Genomic DNA, 17061 nt, shown 5'->3' on the forward strand with positions numbered 1-17061 from the left:
TGGTTTTGTCTACTATGTTCACTAACTTCTACCAAACTAGTTATGAGAAGAAGAAATGCCCAAAGAAGAAGCTTACTGTCCACTGGCTGGAAATATCATTCTGTTTATTTGGTAGCATGGAGTTGGGATGCTTCATTTCCAATGCCATCTCAAACAATTTCATCTGGAAATTAACATGCAAGTTACATAGACTGATATATACAGAGTTGCATGGAAGACAATTTTCACTAATCCAAGATCTCAAGAGCATGAATCAGTATGACCGTGAATAGGAGAACTGGCCACGATACTAAGAGTTCAAAGTCGGTCTGGCCTGCATATGTAGATCTAGTCTCACTATACAAGGTGTGATTTCACTGACAGTGCTCAAAAAGGCATGATCGATTTTTTGCAACTTCTTCCAGACTGCTTATACTTTTCAAAAATAGGCACGGGTGTTGAAAATCCAGGTGATGTGTAAGAAGTCTCAACCCCAGAAGAACAGGAAATGCATGTGCTTCACAGGCACATGTGACTGAAGCACAGTCAACCTCAATTCATTTTCTGAATCCAAACGTGTTCTCAACCTTCACACTTGATGTCATGCTTGCTAAAGTGTGAGTGCTGCTTTTCTAACCTGATGGGGTTTCTACTGTGTGTGTCTACAGCTCAACACTGAAGTCCTTATACTAATGATGTAGTGTGGCCCCCGTACTCTCTCTCATATCACACTCCTGTGCTTTACTGTATTTTTTTTTTTTTTTTTTTTTTTTTTTTGCTTTACTGTATTTTTGTTGTGTTTCTGATGTCAGTTGAGTTTCAAGTACTATTTAAAAAGTCGTTGGGGTTGGGATTTAGCTCAGTGGTAGAGCGCTTGCCTAGGAAGCGCAAGGCCCTGGGTTCAGTCCCCAGCTCCAAAAAAAAAAAAAAAAAAAAAAAAAAAAAAGTCGCTGCATTCTCTTATGGGTGGGTTTTATTGCCACTTAACATTTCTTCACTTTTTTTATCACAGAATTTCACTGTAATCCCTAAGCTGGCCCAGAACACACTCTGTTAAAGAGGTTGGCCACAAACTCATACTGATCCCTACAATGCTGCCCCCGAGTACCCGTATTAAAGCTGACCACCACCATGCTGAGCTTTCCCGTCTTTTGATTTCATGGCTTGCTATGCTGTTGAACATCAGGTCCAAATGAGTCTTGCCAAGGTCACCCACAAGAGTCAGGATGAAAAGCCGTACCTGGCTGAATCATTTGCTGTATACTACTATACCTTAGGAGTTTTCCTGTAGACTGAGACCTGACTTCGGTATCAAAAGTTTCCATGTCATATATATTGAAAAAGTCTGGATAAGATTTCCTGCCCATTGAATGCACTTTATGATTTTTATAAAAATGCTTTAGTATTCTTTATATTCAAAGGGAAATTCACCTGTATATACTACATGATATCACAAAAGATTTGAGCACACAGTTTTTCACATTCCCTAAACGTATTGGTCTACACATGGAGATGAGCTAGAGACTTTTCTGACATCAATGGTTTCTTGCATGTGTCTGAATTCTCTGAGATTAAGTCTAACTTCATGGTAAAAAGTTTTTAAGTGTGTTCTCTGATGTCAGTTAAGGACGACTTATTAAGTACTACTGTCTCCTATATCTTCAGGGTTTGTCATCTGTATGAATTTTTAGATGTCGAGAGAGATCTGACTTGGTGTAAAAACCTTTCTGGCACTCCATACATGTATACGGTTTCTCACCTGTGTGTGTTCTGTGATGCCGAGTGAGTTCATATTTGCACTGAAAGGCTTTCCCACAGTCTTTACACTCATAAGGCTTCTCCCCTGTGTGCTGTCTTTGATGGACAGTGAGCTGTGAATTGCAGTAGAAGGCTTTTCTGCATTCTTTGCATTCGTAGGGCTTCTCGCCTGTGTGTGTCCTCTGATGCACTGTGAGGTCTGACTTGCGGTAGAAAGCCTTCCTGCACTCCGTACATCCATAGGGCCTCTCGCCAGTGTGAGTTCTCAGATGCCGAGTGAGGTCTGACCTGCACTGGAATGCCTTCCTGCATTCCTGACATTGATAAGGCTTCTCACCCGTATGGGTCCTGTGATGGACAGCAAGCTGTGACTTGCAGTAGAAGGCTTTATTGCACACTTGACATTCATAAGGCTTCTCACCCGTATGGGTCCTGTGATGGACAGTGAGCTGTGAATTGCAGTAGAAGGCTTTACTGCACACTTTGCATTCATAGGGCTTCTCGCCTGTGTGAGTCCTCTGATGCACTGTGAGGTCAGAATTGCGGTAGAAAGTCTTCCTGCACTCCTTACATTCATAGGGCTTCTCGCCTGTATGAGTTCTCAGATGCACATTGAGCTGGGACCTGCTGTAGAAAGCCTTCTTGCAGTCATTACATTCATAGGGCTTCTCCCCTGTGTGGGTCCTCTGATGCACAGTGAGGTGAGACTTGCAATAGAAGGATTTCCCACACTCTATACATGCGTGGGGTTTCTCACCTCTCTCGAGCCTCTGACACGGTCTGAAGGTCGACTTAGAATAGAAAGCCCCTCTAATTTTTTTACAGTTGTATGGATTCTCGCATGTGTGGTATCTCTGGTCAGTGCTATACTGTGGCTTCAGATAAAATGCTTCCAAACATACTTCACATTCATAGGACTTTGTCCCTCGATGGATTTCCTCATGAATCTTCAGTTCTGCCTTAAGATAAAAAAATTTGTTACAGTCCTCATATCCATAGGAGCATCCTGTAGACTTTACCGTCTGAGCTTTGCTTGTCGTGATTTCCTAATGAGATTTCAAACAATGACTACATTAAAATATTTCGCTCCACTGTTAAATATAACTTCATTTTCTGAATTTAGTCAAAGAATGTTATCTCCCATACACTGTAAAGAAACTTTGCTTCCTAATCTGCACCTTGACTTGAATAAATGATGCCTCATCAAAGGATTTCCCGAATTTACTGAGCTCATTACAGCTCCCTGCAAATGACAACTTCTGTGTTAAGAGCCCCCCTTTGTAGGTGTTCCTTGATTATAAATAGTTAAAAAGACACGATTAACTGCTGTTAAGGATACTCAGAGGGTTTCAATTACTAGCCTACATCTTACCAGGTTCACCAATGAGAAGTTCATCTTTCCATAGACTAAGTTTCTGAGAAAATATTTCTAAAATAGTTTCCACTCTTTATATTCAACTATGAAATACAATTTTGAGAGACTTGGAGTTAGACAGATACTTGGTTGATGGACAGTTGGGAGAGTGGCTCTAACTAGGTAATAAAGATAGTGAACTTCCAAGATGGCGGCTTCTTCCTCACTCTCTTGATTTGAATAAAGCATGGCAGCTCTAAAGAGAGGCTTGATGGGCTTCTTTGCCTCTAGTATGGCCCCTTGCTGATGGATCTCCAACAAGTTCAAGAGTGGATCAGAACATGTTCACACCAAAGCATTGGCTCTATTAGCCATTCTTTGTTCAGACTGAACAACCTTAAATTAGGGGAGGGAGATCCCTCAAACACCCTGGAAACCCCCGGACTCTCAAAGAGAAGCTGGGCTTCAGGCTTCTGAGTCCCCTCAGCTCTGCAGAGGTATTTCTCCGTGTGCCTTGTGTCTCCTCACCCTAATGATAACCTTTGCTCACTGGTTGATTTGTCTGCTCTGTCTGAGACTTTTTTGATGCTAATTGTTTTTTTTTGTTTTTTTTTTTTTGTTTTTTTTTTTGTTTTTTTTTTTTTTTTTTTTTTTTTTTTTTTTTTTTTTTTTTTTTTTTTTTTTTTTTTTTTTTTTTTTTTTTTTTTTTTTTTTTTTTTTTTTTGTTTTTTTTTTTTGTTTTTTTTTTTTTTGTTTTTGTTTTTTTTTTTGATGCTAATTGTTATACTCATGCTGTTTGCTGTTTCCTGAACTGGAGGAGAAAATGAACCCAGTCAAGAACCCTACATATAGCCACAGTTTATGCCCACATCAATTTTACCTACTTCAACCAGTTCTTCATTTGATGTACGGCTGTTGATTTCAATTTGCCAGAAATGTCTGCTATCATTTTCCTGGATGGTATCAACCAGGCTATTCCCTTTGTCGATACCTAAAAATATTTAAAGATTCAATTTCTATGAATTAGACACAAGCTTTATGAAATTCAAACACAAAAGCAAAAGAGTGCCTTCTTAGAATCACACTTGAACTTTTACGATATCCTCTTAGAACTGTACACGTCCTGGTCTTCAGTGAACTGGAATGAAACTGCACACGAACACATACTGAGGTGCTGAGTCCTAGCTCTGTGCATTGCTGTGCTGTTGAGACACAGGGCAAGAAAACTCTCGTTTCTACATGTTCCCCTTTCACCCTTCTGCCTGTCCGGTTTCTTTATTATCTGAATGTAGAACGTCTTCCCTTCTTCTACTAGCTATGTATCGGACTTTGGTGCTGTCACAATTCTCTTTCCCAAGTACAACACAGTTATGTTTCCATAACTGTACTTTCTCTAACAAAGAACAGCAGGATCCTCTCAGGGCTTTGTGGGACTTACTTTTATGAGAAATGTTGCCTGTGGCTTGCCTATACGCAAAGGAATTTAGTTACTTTATTTGTTTTAAATGTCTTCTGTAATAGTTGTTTGAAATTTATGGAGTGCTTCTATCTGTGCTTATGCTGGTTTGAATAGGAATGGCCTCCATAGGCTCATGTGTTTGAATGCTTGGCCCATGGAGAGTGGCACTGTTACATGTGGCCTTGTTGGAAGAAGTGTGCCACTGTGGGGCCAGCCGTGAGGTTCACCCAGTATGGCTCACAGTCCCTTGTGTAGCCTGAAGAGCAAGATGTAGAACATTAGCTCCTTCTCTGGCATCATGTCCTCCTGTACACTGACGTATTTCCCATCATGACAAGACTGGTCTAAACTTAGGAATAATAATCCAGTCCTAATTAAATATTTTCTCTTATAAGTGTTTCTGTGGTCATGGTGTCTCTTCATAGTAGTAGAAAACCTAAGACCATGTTTATTGTAGCAATTCATAATGTTCTCTGGTTTTGACTTTGCTACATAGAATAATCTTGTTTTACTTTTTTTTTTTCTTTTCTTTTTTTTCGGAGCTGGGGACCGAACCCAGGGCCTTGCACTTGCTAGGCAAGTGCTCTACCACTGAGCTAAATCCCCAACCCCCGCTACATAGAATAATCTTGATTGGCAGGGTTTGTTTGTTTGTTTGTTTGTTTGTTTTTCCCCTTGGGCTTAAAACACCTAAGACTATACATTCTGAAATTCAGTTTCTGTTAAGATATCAAGTATGGGGCTGGAGAGATGGCTGAGTGATTAAAAGCACTAACTGTTCTTCCAGAGATCCTGAGTTCAATTCCCAGCAACCACATGGTGGCTCACAACCATCTGTAATGAGATCTGATGCCCTCTTCTGGTGTGTCTGAAGACAGCGACAGTGTAGTCATAAAATCAATAAATAATTATTTTAAAAAAGATATCAACTATGATAGTACACTTATATCACCTAGCAAAGTAACGATGTATCATAAGAGCAAAGTAATGATGTTATAATGAGACAAGCAACACAGGGATGCTAATCAGCAGAGGGTGACACATGAAAGGAAAGTATTTTAAGAGTAGATACATTTGTGTGCTTACTAAGTATCATGATAATTGCAAAGATAACCAATCGTCAAAAGGACATTGAGGAACTAAAGTCAATAAATATCTAACTTAAACCATACGGTGAGAAAAGGAAGAAAGGAAGCACCACTGTGCCCCACGTACAGTCACCAAATTATTCCCAAAGAAATGACACTCTTCAACATCACGAAACTGGTAATTTAATGCAAAGAACTTTGGGACAATGGAATAGACTGATTGTCTGGTCCATGAGACCAACTGTCCCAAGACTGGGCTTAGCCCAGGATGACCCACATCTGATGGCCTCTGTTACTGTTCTCTCTTGCTTGTAGCATTCACTGACCTGAGAGGTTCCAGACCGAGGTTCCTGCTGTGCTCACTGGTCCAAGTCCCTGTTCTAAGTTTAAGATCAACTCAGGTTTGACCATGCAGTGCCCTGTGAAAGAGACATAATGTATAGATTGTGTCCATCGACTGATAATCTACGCTGGAAGGCAACAGCTACACCTTGGGAACTACACGATGGTGAATGACTGAGCAACTGTCTTCTGTCTTGTCTTTCTCTCCTCCTCTTCCTCCTCCTCCTCCTCCCCTCCCTCCTCCTCTTCCTCCTCCACCTTCTCCTCCTCTTCCTCTTCCTCCACCTCCTCCTCCTCTTCCTCTTCTACCTCCTTCTGCTCCTCCTCCTTCACCTTCTTCTTCTCCTCCTCCACCTTCTTCTCCTCAACCTCCTCCTCCTCTTCCTCTTCTACCTCTTTCTCCTCCTCCTCCACCTCTTTCTCTTCTACTTGTTTATTTTGGTGGACTGGAGGCTGCACATGCTCAGAGAGTACTCTGACAACTGAGCTGTAACCCCAGCTCTATGTGAATTACAAACTGTTACTAAAGTAGGTTTCACTCATGTTTTCTCCATGATTGGAATGTTGTCCACAAGGGGCTTTAAGTAATGATTTCAAGAAACTTCGAAAGGGAGACTGGTTGGTGGCACAGTGGGCGAAAGTGTATGCTATGCAAGTGTGAGGACCTGACTTCGAATCCCCAGAATGCATTTGAAGTACTGGCCTTGCTGCACACTCACCTCCTGTAACCCAGTGCTAGGGACAGGGATGAGAAAATAATGAGAAAGCATTTACTCAGCGAGAGAGTAACTTCTAGACTATCTAAGGACCTCACTTACCTGAAGTCAGGGAAGAAAAAGAGTTCATTAGATCTGGACAGATAGCTCGAATTGACAGTTCTCAAATATGATACAAAGATATGGTCACAAGAAAAAACTAAATAGATTTCCCCAAAATGACCTATCCCCAGACTCTAGCCAGAATATTTTTATGATACAAAATGAAAAGCAATAAAAAAAAACACTTCACAAATATATGGTAGCACTTATATTAAGGCAGCCACTAAGAAAAACTATGATAGTTTCTAAAATCTGAACCTAGAACCAGAATAACACTGTCCTGTGGGGGAAGGAGCTGATACTAAAGTCTGATTCCCTAATTGGGTTCTTGATTGTGTCAATAAAGAAGGCAGAAGCCAATTGCTGGGAAAAGGGAAAAGGTGGGGCTTCCTGGCCAGAGAGGAAGAGAAGGGACACAGGGAGGGAGGGGCTTTCTGGCCAGGCTGTGGGCCGTGGAGGATGCTGCACACATGTCTTAGGGAAGCCAGAACCAGCAGTTGGCTGAAGTAGGTTAGCTGATGGGAGCCTGACTGTTGTGCTACCTGGCTAGTTTTAAAATAATGAAACTGTCTAGTGCATTCCTTCTGCTCAGCTAAGGTGGGCAGGGGAGAGAGAACACGGGCGGCTGTGGGCGGCTTGGCCACAGCTGGGAAGAACGGGCAATTTGGGAGGTGAGGCCAACAGCAGAGGTCAGAGCGCTGGCCGACCTCTGGGGAAGGCGCCAGCTGGCAATAGCGTGCTTTTTCAACTACATGCAACTCTATTATAAGCATAATTTAATAAAGGAGTGTCAGTGGAGAAATGAGGCAAATATAAATTCATAACAATAGAATATTCTGTCACAGTGACAGGCATAAGGGATCAGCACCATCTTATAACGCAGGATGTCCTGGCACAATCACGGCGATGAAATGAGCAAACTCCGCAGATCTCTGGGCCCGTGGATGCTCACAGGATAGGTAGCGCTCTCTGACAAGACTATCCTGAATTCCTCGGCTGAGATTCCAGTCTGGACACAGGTTTGCCCAAGTGTAGGTTGGTAAATCTGTGCGTAAAAACTAACGGGGGTTGGGTTTCTTGTTTGTTTGTCCAGTGGTTGGCTTTTTGTTTTGTTTTGGAAATCTGAGAGTCATTTACTGAATAAATCCAACAAACCTGGATATCTACCAAGTGTTAATGAAATCTTTCTCTGGGCAATAAAACTCCATCCATATTTGGAGCGAACACACTTTTCTTATGTCTCCCTAGGAGTTTTCAATATGCAGATGAAGTATGTCAGGCACAAGATGAAAATCCTCCATGTTTTCATTATACTGGCAAACTAAACGTGACCTCCAACAGTAAAAACAATACTTAGCACCGTGAGGGACGATACAGGGATGGAGGGGTGGAAAGGGAAGGGGAGTGTTTCTGGGAATGTTAGGAGGGGAGGATGTTCTATACATATGTTCTGCAGTTTACAGCAAGCATAGGATGCCGCCCACTAGGATTTCAAACCAGCATCCGAGAGATTTGTGATGCTCCCAGTACAAACAAGTGCTCCCAGAGCTGACTCTCTATCAGTTAACATCAGTCTGACCATTAAACACTACATGCGTGACAAGGCCACACTGTTCTTCAAAAATTGCCATGTCAATTAAAATGTATACTATCAAATCAGTATTAAAAGTAAGCAACACCTCTACGGTTGGCACCACTGAGATTTACACAGGAGTCGGACTCACCCAGGAACACCAGGCTGCTGTAGTTCTCCAGCATCACGTCCCTGTACAGGGTCCTCTGGGCAGCATTCAAGTCCTGCCACTCCTCCCAGGTGAAGTCCACGGCTACGTCCTCGAATGATACCAACACCTGGAATGACACATTTGTCCCCAATCCTTAGGAACGGAAAGAGGGAGTGCACTGTTTTATGCGTATCTATGTCCTATCAGTGCCATATTAAAAATGTAGCTTGTTTTGGATCCTGTATCACGACAGAAAAATCAACACACAAATCTTATCTATGTGTTACGATTCCAAAAAATATGATTAGAAGTTTTCCAAGGGATTACAACAGAAACAAAAGTCCACAGATGAATACATATATGTGCATGGCTTGTAGAATTATGAACAAAGATACACACACACACACACACACACACACACACACACACACACAATCATGAAAAATGACATTAAATCTATAAAGTACAGACAAAATGATGAAAAGGCAGAGGTTGGGGGCTGTTGTGGTTTGCCCTGGAGTTATCTGTATTTTGATGCTAATTCCACTGCCCCAAGGACGGCTGCCTAGTCAGTACTCAGGACTCAGGTGACTTCACCAGAACCTTCTCCCCATTGAATTTATAAAATACAAGTGAGGGGCAGGTACAGGATAGAAGGAGGCCTGTCATTGGATGAGAAGGAAGGATGGGCAGGAGAGAAGTTTAAGGAAGAGGAGGAGACTGGAACGGAAAGGAAAAGAGACAGGAGGGAGAGAGAGAGAAGCTGTGGCAGGACAACAATGGAGGCAGATGTTAAGATTCCGCTGTGTAATTACAGGTTGTTATTTATGTTCTTAAGGGATGGATGGTACCAGGCTTTGTATGTTTAGGTGGGCAATTATCTTATCAACTGGGCCAAAGGTTATTGTGTTGTGTGTTCTTTTATGTGACGGTTTGAGTGTAGGAAAGTGTGCGGTGGCAGGAGACACTGGGCCACCTCGGAGCTGGGATGTGTTTCCGCCAAGATATCTAGCAGACATCTAGGGGCACTGCGGTGCCAGACCTAGTGGGGACAAAAGACAACTATACTTTTTTCATTTTTTGTATTTTTACAACAACAGGGGGCTGCCGCACCCCTGTGTAGCACACTACGTGACACGGGGCATGTAGAGAGGGACAGGCCCCTGAGCTTGATTCTAGGAGCCTGGTGCGGAAGAAGCACAGTGTGAAAGATTGTCACGCCGAGGCTTCCTCGTATGTGATAACTAAATGTCAACTCTGAATCAATGTGGGGGTCCAGGGTGTCTGTGGCAGTGCTCACACACGCTGCAAAGGTGACTCTGGTGTAGCTGTTGTGAGAGCACACGCATCCCCTTCCCAACATGGTCCCATCAGAGCACCCAACTCCAGGAAGCATGATGGCCCGAAATGCCTTGGCTCACACGTATGTCTTAAAACTGCAGGGTTTTTACTGCAAATGTATTTCCCTCTCTGAGATGTGATGAGGAAAAGAAAGCATTTTGCATAGCCTTCATTTAAGCATCAATGTATATTGACATTGTATTGTTAGAAGCACAGGCTCGTTCATATCTGAGTATGCAACCGTGCTTTCACATTTAACGTTAAATTATATGCACAACAAAGAATTGTTTTAAAATAACTTCTTTTTTATTTCTCATCAGTATAAATGCTTGAGTCATCTGTATCATATACAAATATCTTAGATGAGTAGTGGTCATGCATGGAAAATGACTTAAATAGGAAAGGATTGATTTTTCCTTTATGTATACAAACAATACATATCTTGCATAGCACAGATCCTCCTGAAAAGTGTACACGGATTGGATTGACAGACTTCTATATTCTGTATAATTTACAGAATAACCATATAAAAATGATTTATAATTATATAGCACAGTGGGCCAATGTACTATCTAATTATAAGATGATTGCAAACCACTAATGTCACCCTGCGGAGTGAAGGACGGGCTACCCAAACTGCTGTGCCACTCAGATGAGTCTAAATGAGTCAGGAGCACAGGCCAAACCTGGGCATCCTGTCCATGTAATGAGAGCTTCCCTGGCTCCCTCCCAGGGGATCAGGGTAGAAGTTAAAACGTACTGAATTGTCCCTGGAAGGAACGACCAGCATCGCTTGCTCACTACTTGTCTAATAGTTAGGGTCACTATTGCTGCAACGAAACACCATGACCAAAAAGCAAGCTGGGGAGGAACGGGTTTATTTGGCTTCAGATTTCTACATTGCTGTTCATCACCAAAGGAAGTCAGGAAAGGAACTCACACAACAGGGCAGGATCCTGGAGCCAGGAGCTGATGCAGAGGCCATGGAAGGGTGCTGCTTACTGGCTTGTTCTCCATGGCTTGTTCGGTATGCTTCCTTACTGAACCCAGGTTATCAGCACCCAGATGGCACAACGGGCAGGGTACTCGTCCATGGATCACTTACTAAGAGACTGCCTCACAGCTGGATCTCACGGAGGCCTTTCCTCACCTGAGGCTTCTTCCTCTCTGAGGACTCCAGCTTGTGTCCAGTTGGCACAAAGCCAGTACACTGCTGATGCCAATACGCAAGCTTTTATATGGCTTGTCCAAAGGAGTGAACAGGGCAGAGTGAGGGGAGAGCTCCAGTAGCCTGATGGATCTCAGCCCTTCCTCAGCCTATGCCCACTCCTTACCTTCCTGAGCGAGTCTACAGAGTGCATCAGCTTCAACAAAGCCTACTGAGGGAATACAGATTAAATCCCCAAGCCCTGGAGGAAAGGGGCCTGGGTGCATGCCAGTCTCCATGGAGCTCAGACAAGGAAATGATTCGGGAGGATCACGTGACCACTTCCATGGTCTCCAGTCCCTAGCAGTATGACAGAAGAGGAGAACCAAAACAGATCACTGCGATTTCTTTGGTGGCTCAGTTGTGTGGGTCTAACCCATTTGGAGTGGACAGATATGGGTCTCATTTAGTTCTTCTATGTGTAGATATCCAGCTTTGCCCAGCAACATTTGTTGAAGATGCTGTGTTTTACCCAAGTATGTTTTGGGCATCTTTGTCAGATCTGAGACGCCTGTAATCACATATAGTCGTGTTTAGACCTGCTTTGTTTTACTGACCTATATGTCTGTCTTCACACCAGTGCCATGGCTCTCTAAGACTGCTGTGGGGATTTCTGACTGAGATTCTGCAGAAGCTGTGGCTTCTAGTAGGAGGGCCATCCTCACACCTTTAATTCTACTAACCCATGAGCACGGGGGTGTGGGGGTGTTTCCATTTTCTTTGGTCTGCTTCAATGTCTTTGAAAATTTTTTTAAAGATTTCATGGTGAAGACTTTTATTTCATGGCTTAGGAAATTCCGTGTGTGTGTGTGTGTGTGTGTGTGTGTGTGTGTGTGTGTGTGTGTGTGTGTGTGTGTATGAGAAGGGGGACATTTGTAAGTGGGGAGTGTTGCTATTATCTCTTTCTCAGCCTCTCTCTGTGGTTGACACATAGAGCAGCTACTGGTTTTAAGTTGGACTTTTCTGAAAGTGTAGAACTCTGTAAAACTTTGTAGAATTATTGGCGTCTCCTATGTAGTATATCATATCATCTGCAAATAAGGATAATTGGACTGTTTTCCTCATTTGCTTCCCGTTAATTTCATGCTCTTGCTCTCTCACAATCCATGTAGAATGCGGTTGGCTGTAGGTCTGTCGTAGTTTATGTTGGGGTACAGCCCTCCTAGCCCCACTCTTTTATCATGAAGGAAGGCATGCTGGGTACTGCCAAAGGCCCTTGTAAGTCACCTTCAAGCAAAGGGAGGGAGGGAGGTAGGGAGGGAGAGAGAGGGAGAGGGAGAGGGAGAGAGAGGGGGAGAGGAGGGGAAAGGGGAGAGAGGGAGAGAGAGAGAGAGAGAGAGAGAGAGAGAGAGAGAGAGAGAGAGAGAGAGAGAGAGAGAGAGAGAGGGAGAGAGGGAGGGAGGGGGGGGGGGGGGAGGGGGGGGGGGGGGGGGGGGGAGGGGGGGGGGGGAGGGGGGGGGGGGGGGGGGGGGGGGGGGGGGGGGGGGGGGGGGGGGGGGGGGGGGGGGGGGGAGAGAGGGGGAGGGAGAGAGAGAGAGAGAGAGAGAGAGAGAGAGAGAGAGAGAGAGACTTGAAGGAGGCAGGTAGTGGCATGCTTTATCTAGCAAAAGTACTTCTATGCTTCACCTCCACTGGAGACCAAGTGTTCGAAAGCCTAAGCTGATGAGGGTTTTTCTCATTCAAACCACCACAGCATCCATCTGACCTGGGTATTTGTGAGTCTTGTAGATTTTTAGTCTTTCAATCTCCTTACTTTTAGGGATTTTTTTGGGTGTCATATCATCTCTTTAACTTTAGTGGTTCAGACGAATCTAGGGACTCATCCATTCTTTAAGCTTTAGGTTTGTAAAGTATCCCCTTACAATATTCTGAATTTCTTTGCTGTCTGTTTTAATGTTTCCCCATTCATTTCTGATTTGATCACTTGGGTCCTGTTTCATTTGGTTAACTGGGTGAAGGGTCTATCAATCTTGTTAACCTTCTCAAAGATTCAGCTCTTAGATTTGTCAATTACTTGTATTGTTTTCATTATCTATACTTCACTAAATTCTTTTCTGATTTTATATTGTTTTTGCTCATCTATTAGATTTGGTTTGTTATTCTTTTTCCAAATTCTTGAATTGTATCATTAAATAACTTATTTGTGCTCACTCTTTTTATGTGTTTGTTTTTTTTTTGTTTGTTTGTTTTACTAGAAATTTATTACATCAAGATATAGAGACAAGCTAGTGTCTCGGAAACAAGTTGTGTTTTCTGTGGAGAGTTAGAGCTGAAGAAGTGCCACTGCCCTGGTCCCCTGGAGCACAGAGAATGGTGAGTCCCAGATGCCACTGCCATGAAACATTAGCGCACAGAGGGTGGTGAATGACACCAAACTTTTCATCCTGCTGGACTTCAGTTCTGCTTTGATCTGCCTGTGTCTGTGCCCTGACTCTTCTCCCTTGGAATGAGAAAGTATTTAACTTATTATTTCTTTCACAGAAGCCAATAGTGAAGTACTCTGAATGTTTAGAGAAGCTTTGGATGTTTTAAACGAACTGGAATTTTAAGGTGTGTGAATTTATAAAGACTCTGAAACTTTAAAAATTCAGAATGTTTTATATTGTCATATTAATAGAACATCTTGGTGACAAGAAAGGAAAGGTTTTAGGTTAACAGTGAGTGACATGTTTATGTATCAGGTTGATGGGGGTAAATTGTTTTCCCTAGCTGTACATCAACAAGACACAGCTAGGAGTCATTTTTAAAGAGGGAACCTCAATTGAGAAATTCTGCAACAAGATTTGTCTGTGAACGAGACTGTGGTTCATTTTCCTGACTGATAATCGATGGAAGAGAGCCCATTATTGTTGGTGACACTGCTGGGGCTGGTAATCTTGGGTGGCCTGAGAAGGCAGGCTGAGCAAGCTGGTAACAGTATTCCTCCACAGCATATGTATGTATGTGCTGCCTCAAGGTTCCTTCTTAAAGTCCCTTCCCTGGCTTCCCCTCAGGATGGGTTGCCATGGGGCAGGGAAGCTGAAATTAACCCTTTCCTCTCCAAGTTGCTGCTGGTCATGGTGTTTTATCACAGCAATAGAAACCCTAAGACAGATACTCCTGAAAGATCCCCGTTTGATATTAGTGCAGCCATTTCTTAAGAATGAGAATCTTTTAAGCTGGCCCTTGCTCAGCCCCTAGATGTTAGACAATAGACCAGAAAGTACAGAAAGCACAGTCCCACCCACTCTCTAGGAAACTGCCCAACCATAAGAACAGATGGTATAGAACATATTTACTGCAGGGCAATTACAAGACAGGAAACATCTCTGGGAAGCTAACTGATCACTATAGAAGTGAGATGTCCTTGGTACTGACATAGCTGTGCTGACATAGCTACAGCCTTGTCCTGGGAACTCCAGGAGAGAAACACCTGCCAAGACAGATATCCTTGGTCCTTGTCCTGGGAACCCCAGGATGAGAAAACATATATCAAGTCAGACGTCCTTGGTACTGAAATAGCTGCATTGATGTGGTTACAGCCTTATCCCAGGAATTCTAGGACGAGAAACATCTGCCTAGTTATCCTTGGCACCGAAATAGCTGAGCTAATGAAACTGTGTGATCGTAAATGACTATTTAAGCTTACATTTCTGTTGTTCGAGGCTCTTCACATCCCTCCTGCGTGAGGACCGTGTCGAGCCCCAATGCACTGGTATCCCAAAGTAAACCTCTTGTTCTTACATCAAGACTGAGTCCCGTGTGTTCGTGGGGTGGTGAGTGTCCTCAGGACTGGAGGAGAGTCTCCTCTGTCTGAGGGTCTTTCACTCCCAAGGCTAGCCTGGCACCCAGGCTGTATGACCAAGGCTAGGTCTAAGGATTGCGGATGGCACAGGCAGGAGAAGTTCCCAGGATTGACCAGGCTGGGATGGCCCACAAATAACGTTCTCTAAGCTAGACCTGAAGCTGAATCTATGTTCACAATTGTACTGGCTGGTTTTGTGTGTAAACTTGACACAAGCTGGAGTTATCACAGAGAAAGGAGCCTCCGTTGAGGAAATGCCTCCATGAGACCCAGCTGTGAGGCATTTTCTCAACTAGTGGTCAAGGTGGGAGGACCCAGCCCACTGTTGGTGGTGCCGTCCCTGGGCTGGTGGTCTTGGGTTCTGTAAGAGAGCAAACTGAGCAGGCCAGGGAAAACAAGCCAGTAAGTAACATCCCTCCATGGCCTCTGCATCAGCCCCTGCTTCCTGCCCTGTGTGAGTTCCAGTCCTGACTGGATGAACAGCAATGTGAATGTGTAAGCTGAATAATCCCTTTCCTCCCCAACTTGCTTCTTGGTCATGATGTTTGTGCAGGAATAGAAACCCTAACTAAGATACCAAGTCATTGTCACTCACATGGTATCTTCTCTGTAAAGTTAAAGATGTTTTTTCTACTTAAGTTTTAAAACATTCTTATTCTTTGACAATTTCGTAGATATGTTACAATGTGTTTTATCTATCCAGTCAGCTCACCCTTCCATTCCCATTGAACACTACTCCATCACAACTTCATGGCCTTCCTCATTTTTAAAAACAACCCACTCAATCCCATATGTGCATGGTGCTGGTGGTGGTGGGGAAATCCAGTGGAGCATGGGGCCGTACCACTGGACCCACCCCAGAAGAAAATTGGCTTTCCAAATTTCTTTATTCATGAAACCTTGATATAAATTATAGCCGTTCTGTAATGTAACTAAGACAGTCACAGAAGTCTCAGGCCTGTGCTCCTTACTAGGGACTCGCCACAGACTCACCATTTCCAGGTTCCAGGACACCCGGCGTCCTCACTATGGTTCTCAAGGTAGCAGCATGTCACTGGGAAACAACATGGCATTAGTGCCTCTTGATCAAGATGATCCTGGTGAGAGATCACACAATGGTTTGTTCAGATCAAAGGCTATGGTGAAGATAGTGAAGATCCAATCTCTACCGTTGATTGGACATTCCCCCCTCACTGCTGGACTAGATAGGGTAGTTCTGTTGTAAAAATATGAAAAATAAAAAAAGTATAGGGGGTTGGGGATTTGGCTCAGTGGTAGAGCGCTTGCCGAGGAAGCGCAAGGTCCTGGGTTCGATCCCCAGCCCCAGAAAAAAAAAAAAAAAAAAAAAAAAAAAAGTATAGTTGTCTTTTACCTCCCTTGGTCCACTTTTTAACTGGACAAAAAGGGGGAAAAGTTGTGGTTTGCCCTGAAGCATTTTGATGCTAATTCCACTGCCCCAGGACAGCTGCCTAGTCGTGTACTCAGGAATCCGGTGACTTCACCAGAACCTTCTCCCCATTGAATTTGTAAAGTACAGGTGAGGCAGGTACATGATAGAAGGAGGCCTGCCATTGGAGGAGAAGGAAGGATGAGCGGGGGAGAAGTTTGAAGGAAGAGGAGGAGACTAGAGGAGAGAGGAGAGACAGGAGAAGAGAGGGTGAGAAGCCATGGCAGGTGATGTTGAGATTCTGCTCTGTGTATTTACAGGTTGTTACCAATGTTCTAAGGGATGGATGGTACAGGACTTTGTATGTTTAAGTGGGCAATTATATCTTATCAATTGGATCTAAGATTATTGTGTTGTGTGTTCTTTTACGTGACGGTTTGAGTGTAGGAAAGTGTGCGGCTGGGATGTGTTTCCACCAAGATATCTAGCAGACATCTTGGGACACCGCAGTGCGGACCAAGTGAGGTAAAAGACAACTATACTTTTTATTTTTTTATATTTTTACAACAACATAGTTCACCCACTCAGACCCTGAGCAACAGTAGACGGCATAAACCCATGCATTGGTGAATGAACCCAGAAGGACAAGTTCTTGTCTTCAGGAATTCTAAGGCAGGACTTAGGAGGAGAGCCTGCAGCCCTCGTCGAGGCCCAGTTAGAGGCTGGCTCACATAGATATCCTTCCTCATGTCTCCCAGGGCTGAAATTACAGACCGGTGTGCATCACCGCTCCCCCTTAACCAGGCTCAACTTGAAACAG

The 17061-nt window shown here is 43.6% G+C and overlaps 1 protein-coding gene across 1 annotated transcript; it reads right to left on the bottom strand.

Annotated features, from left to right (window-relative positions):
• Nucleotides 1–984: 984 nt before the first annotated feature.
• On the bottom strand, nt 985–11729 carry LOC116907293 (zinc finger protein OZF-like). The gene is made up of 5 exons (XM_032910243.1): nt 11648–11729; nt 8523–8675; nt 5965–6057; nt 3976–4082; nt 985–2696 (listed from the first exon to the last, which is right to left on the bottom strand). The coding sequence occupies exons 1-5, from the start codon at nt 11727–11729 to the stop codon at nt 1641–1643; spliced, it is 1491 nt and encodes a 496-aa protein (XP_032766134.1). The 3' UTR covers nt 985–1640.
• Nucleotides 11730–17061: the final 5332 nt, after the last annotated feature.

The sequence above is a fragment of the Rattus rattus genome, chromosome 8 (assembly GCF_011064425.1).
Source record: "Rattus rattus isolate New Zealand chromosome 8, Rrattus_CSIRO_v1, whole genome shotgun sequence".
NCBI classification, from domain to species: Eukaryota; Metazoa; Chordata; class Mammalia; order Rodentia; family Muridae; genus Rattus; species Rattus rattus.

Bases quoted from the DNA above. Each gene is read 5' to 3' on its own strand.
- LOC116907293 (XM_032910243.1), bottom strand. From the start codon at position 11,729: ATGGCCCTCCTACTAGAAGCCACAGCTTCTGCAGAATCTCAGTCAGAA. The intron at 8,676-11,647 runs GTGTGAAGACAG...TCCGTTCCTAAG, and splicing joins CTTAGAGAGCCATGGCACTG to GATTGGGGACAAATGTGTCA. The intron at 6,058-8,522 runs GTGAGTCCGACT...TCTCTTTCACAG, and splicing joins CAGCAGCCTGGTGTTCCTGG to GGCACTGCATGGTCAAACCT.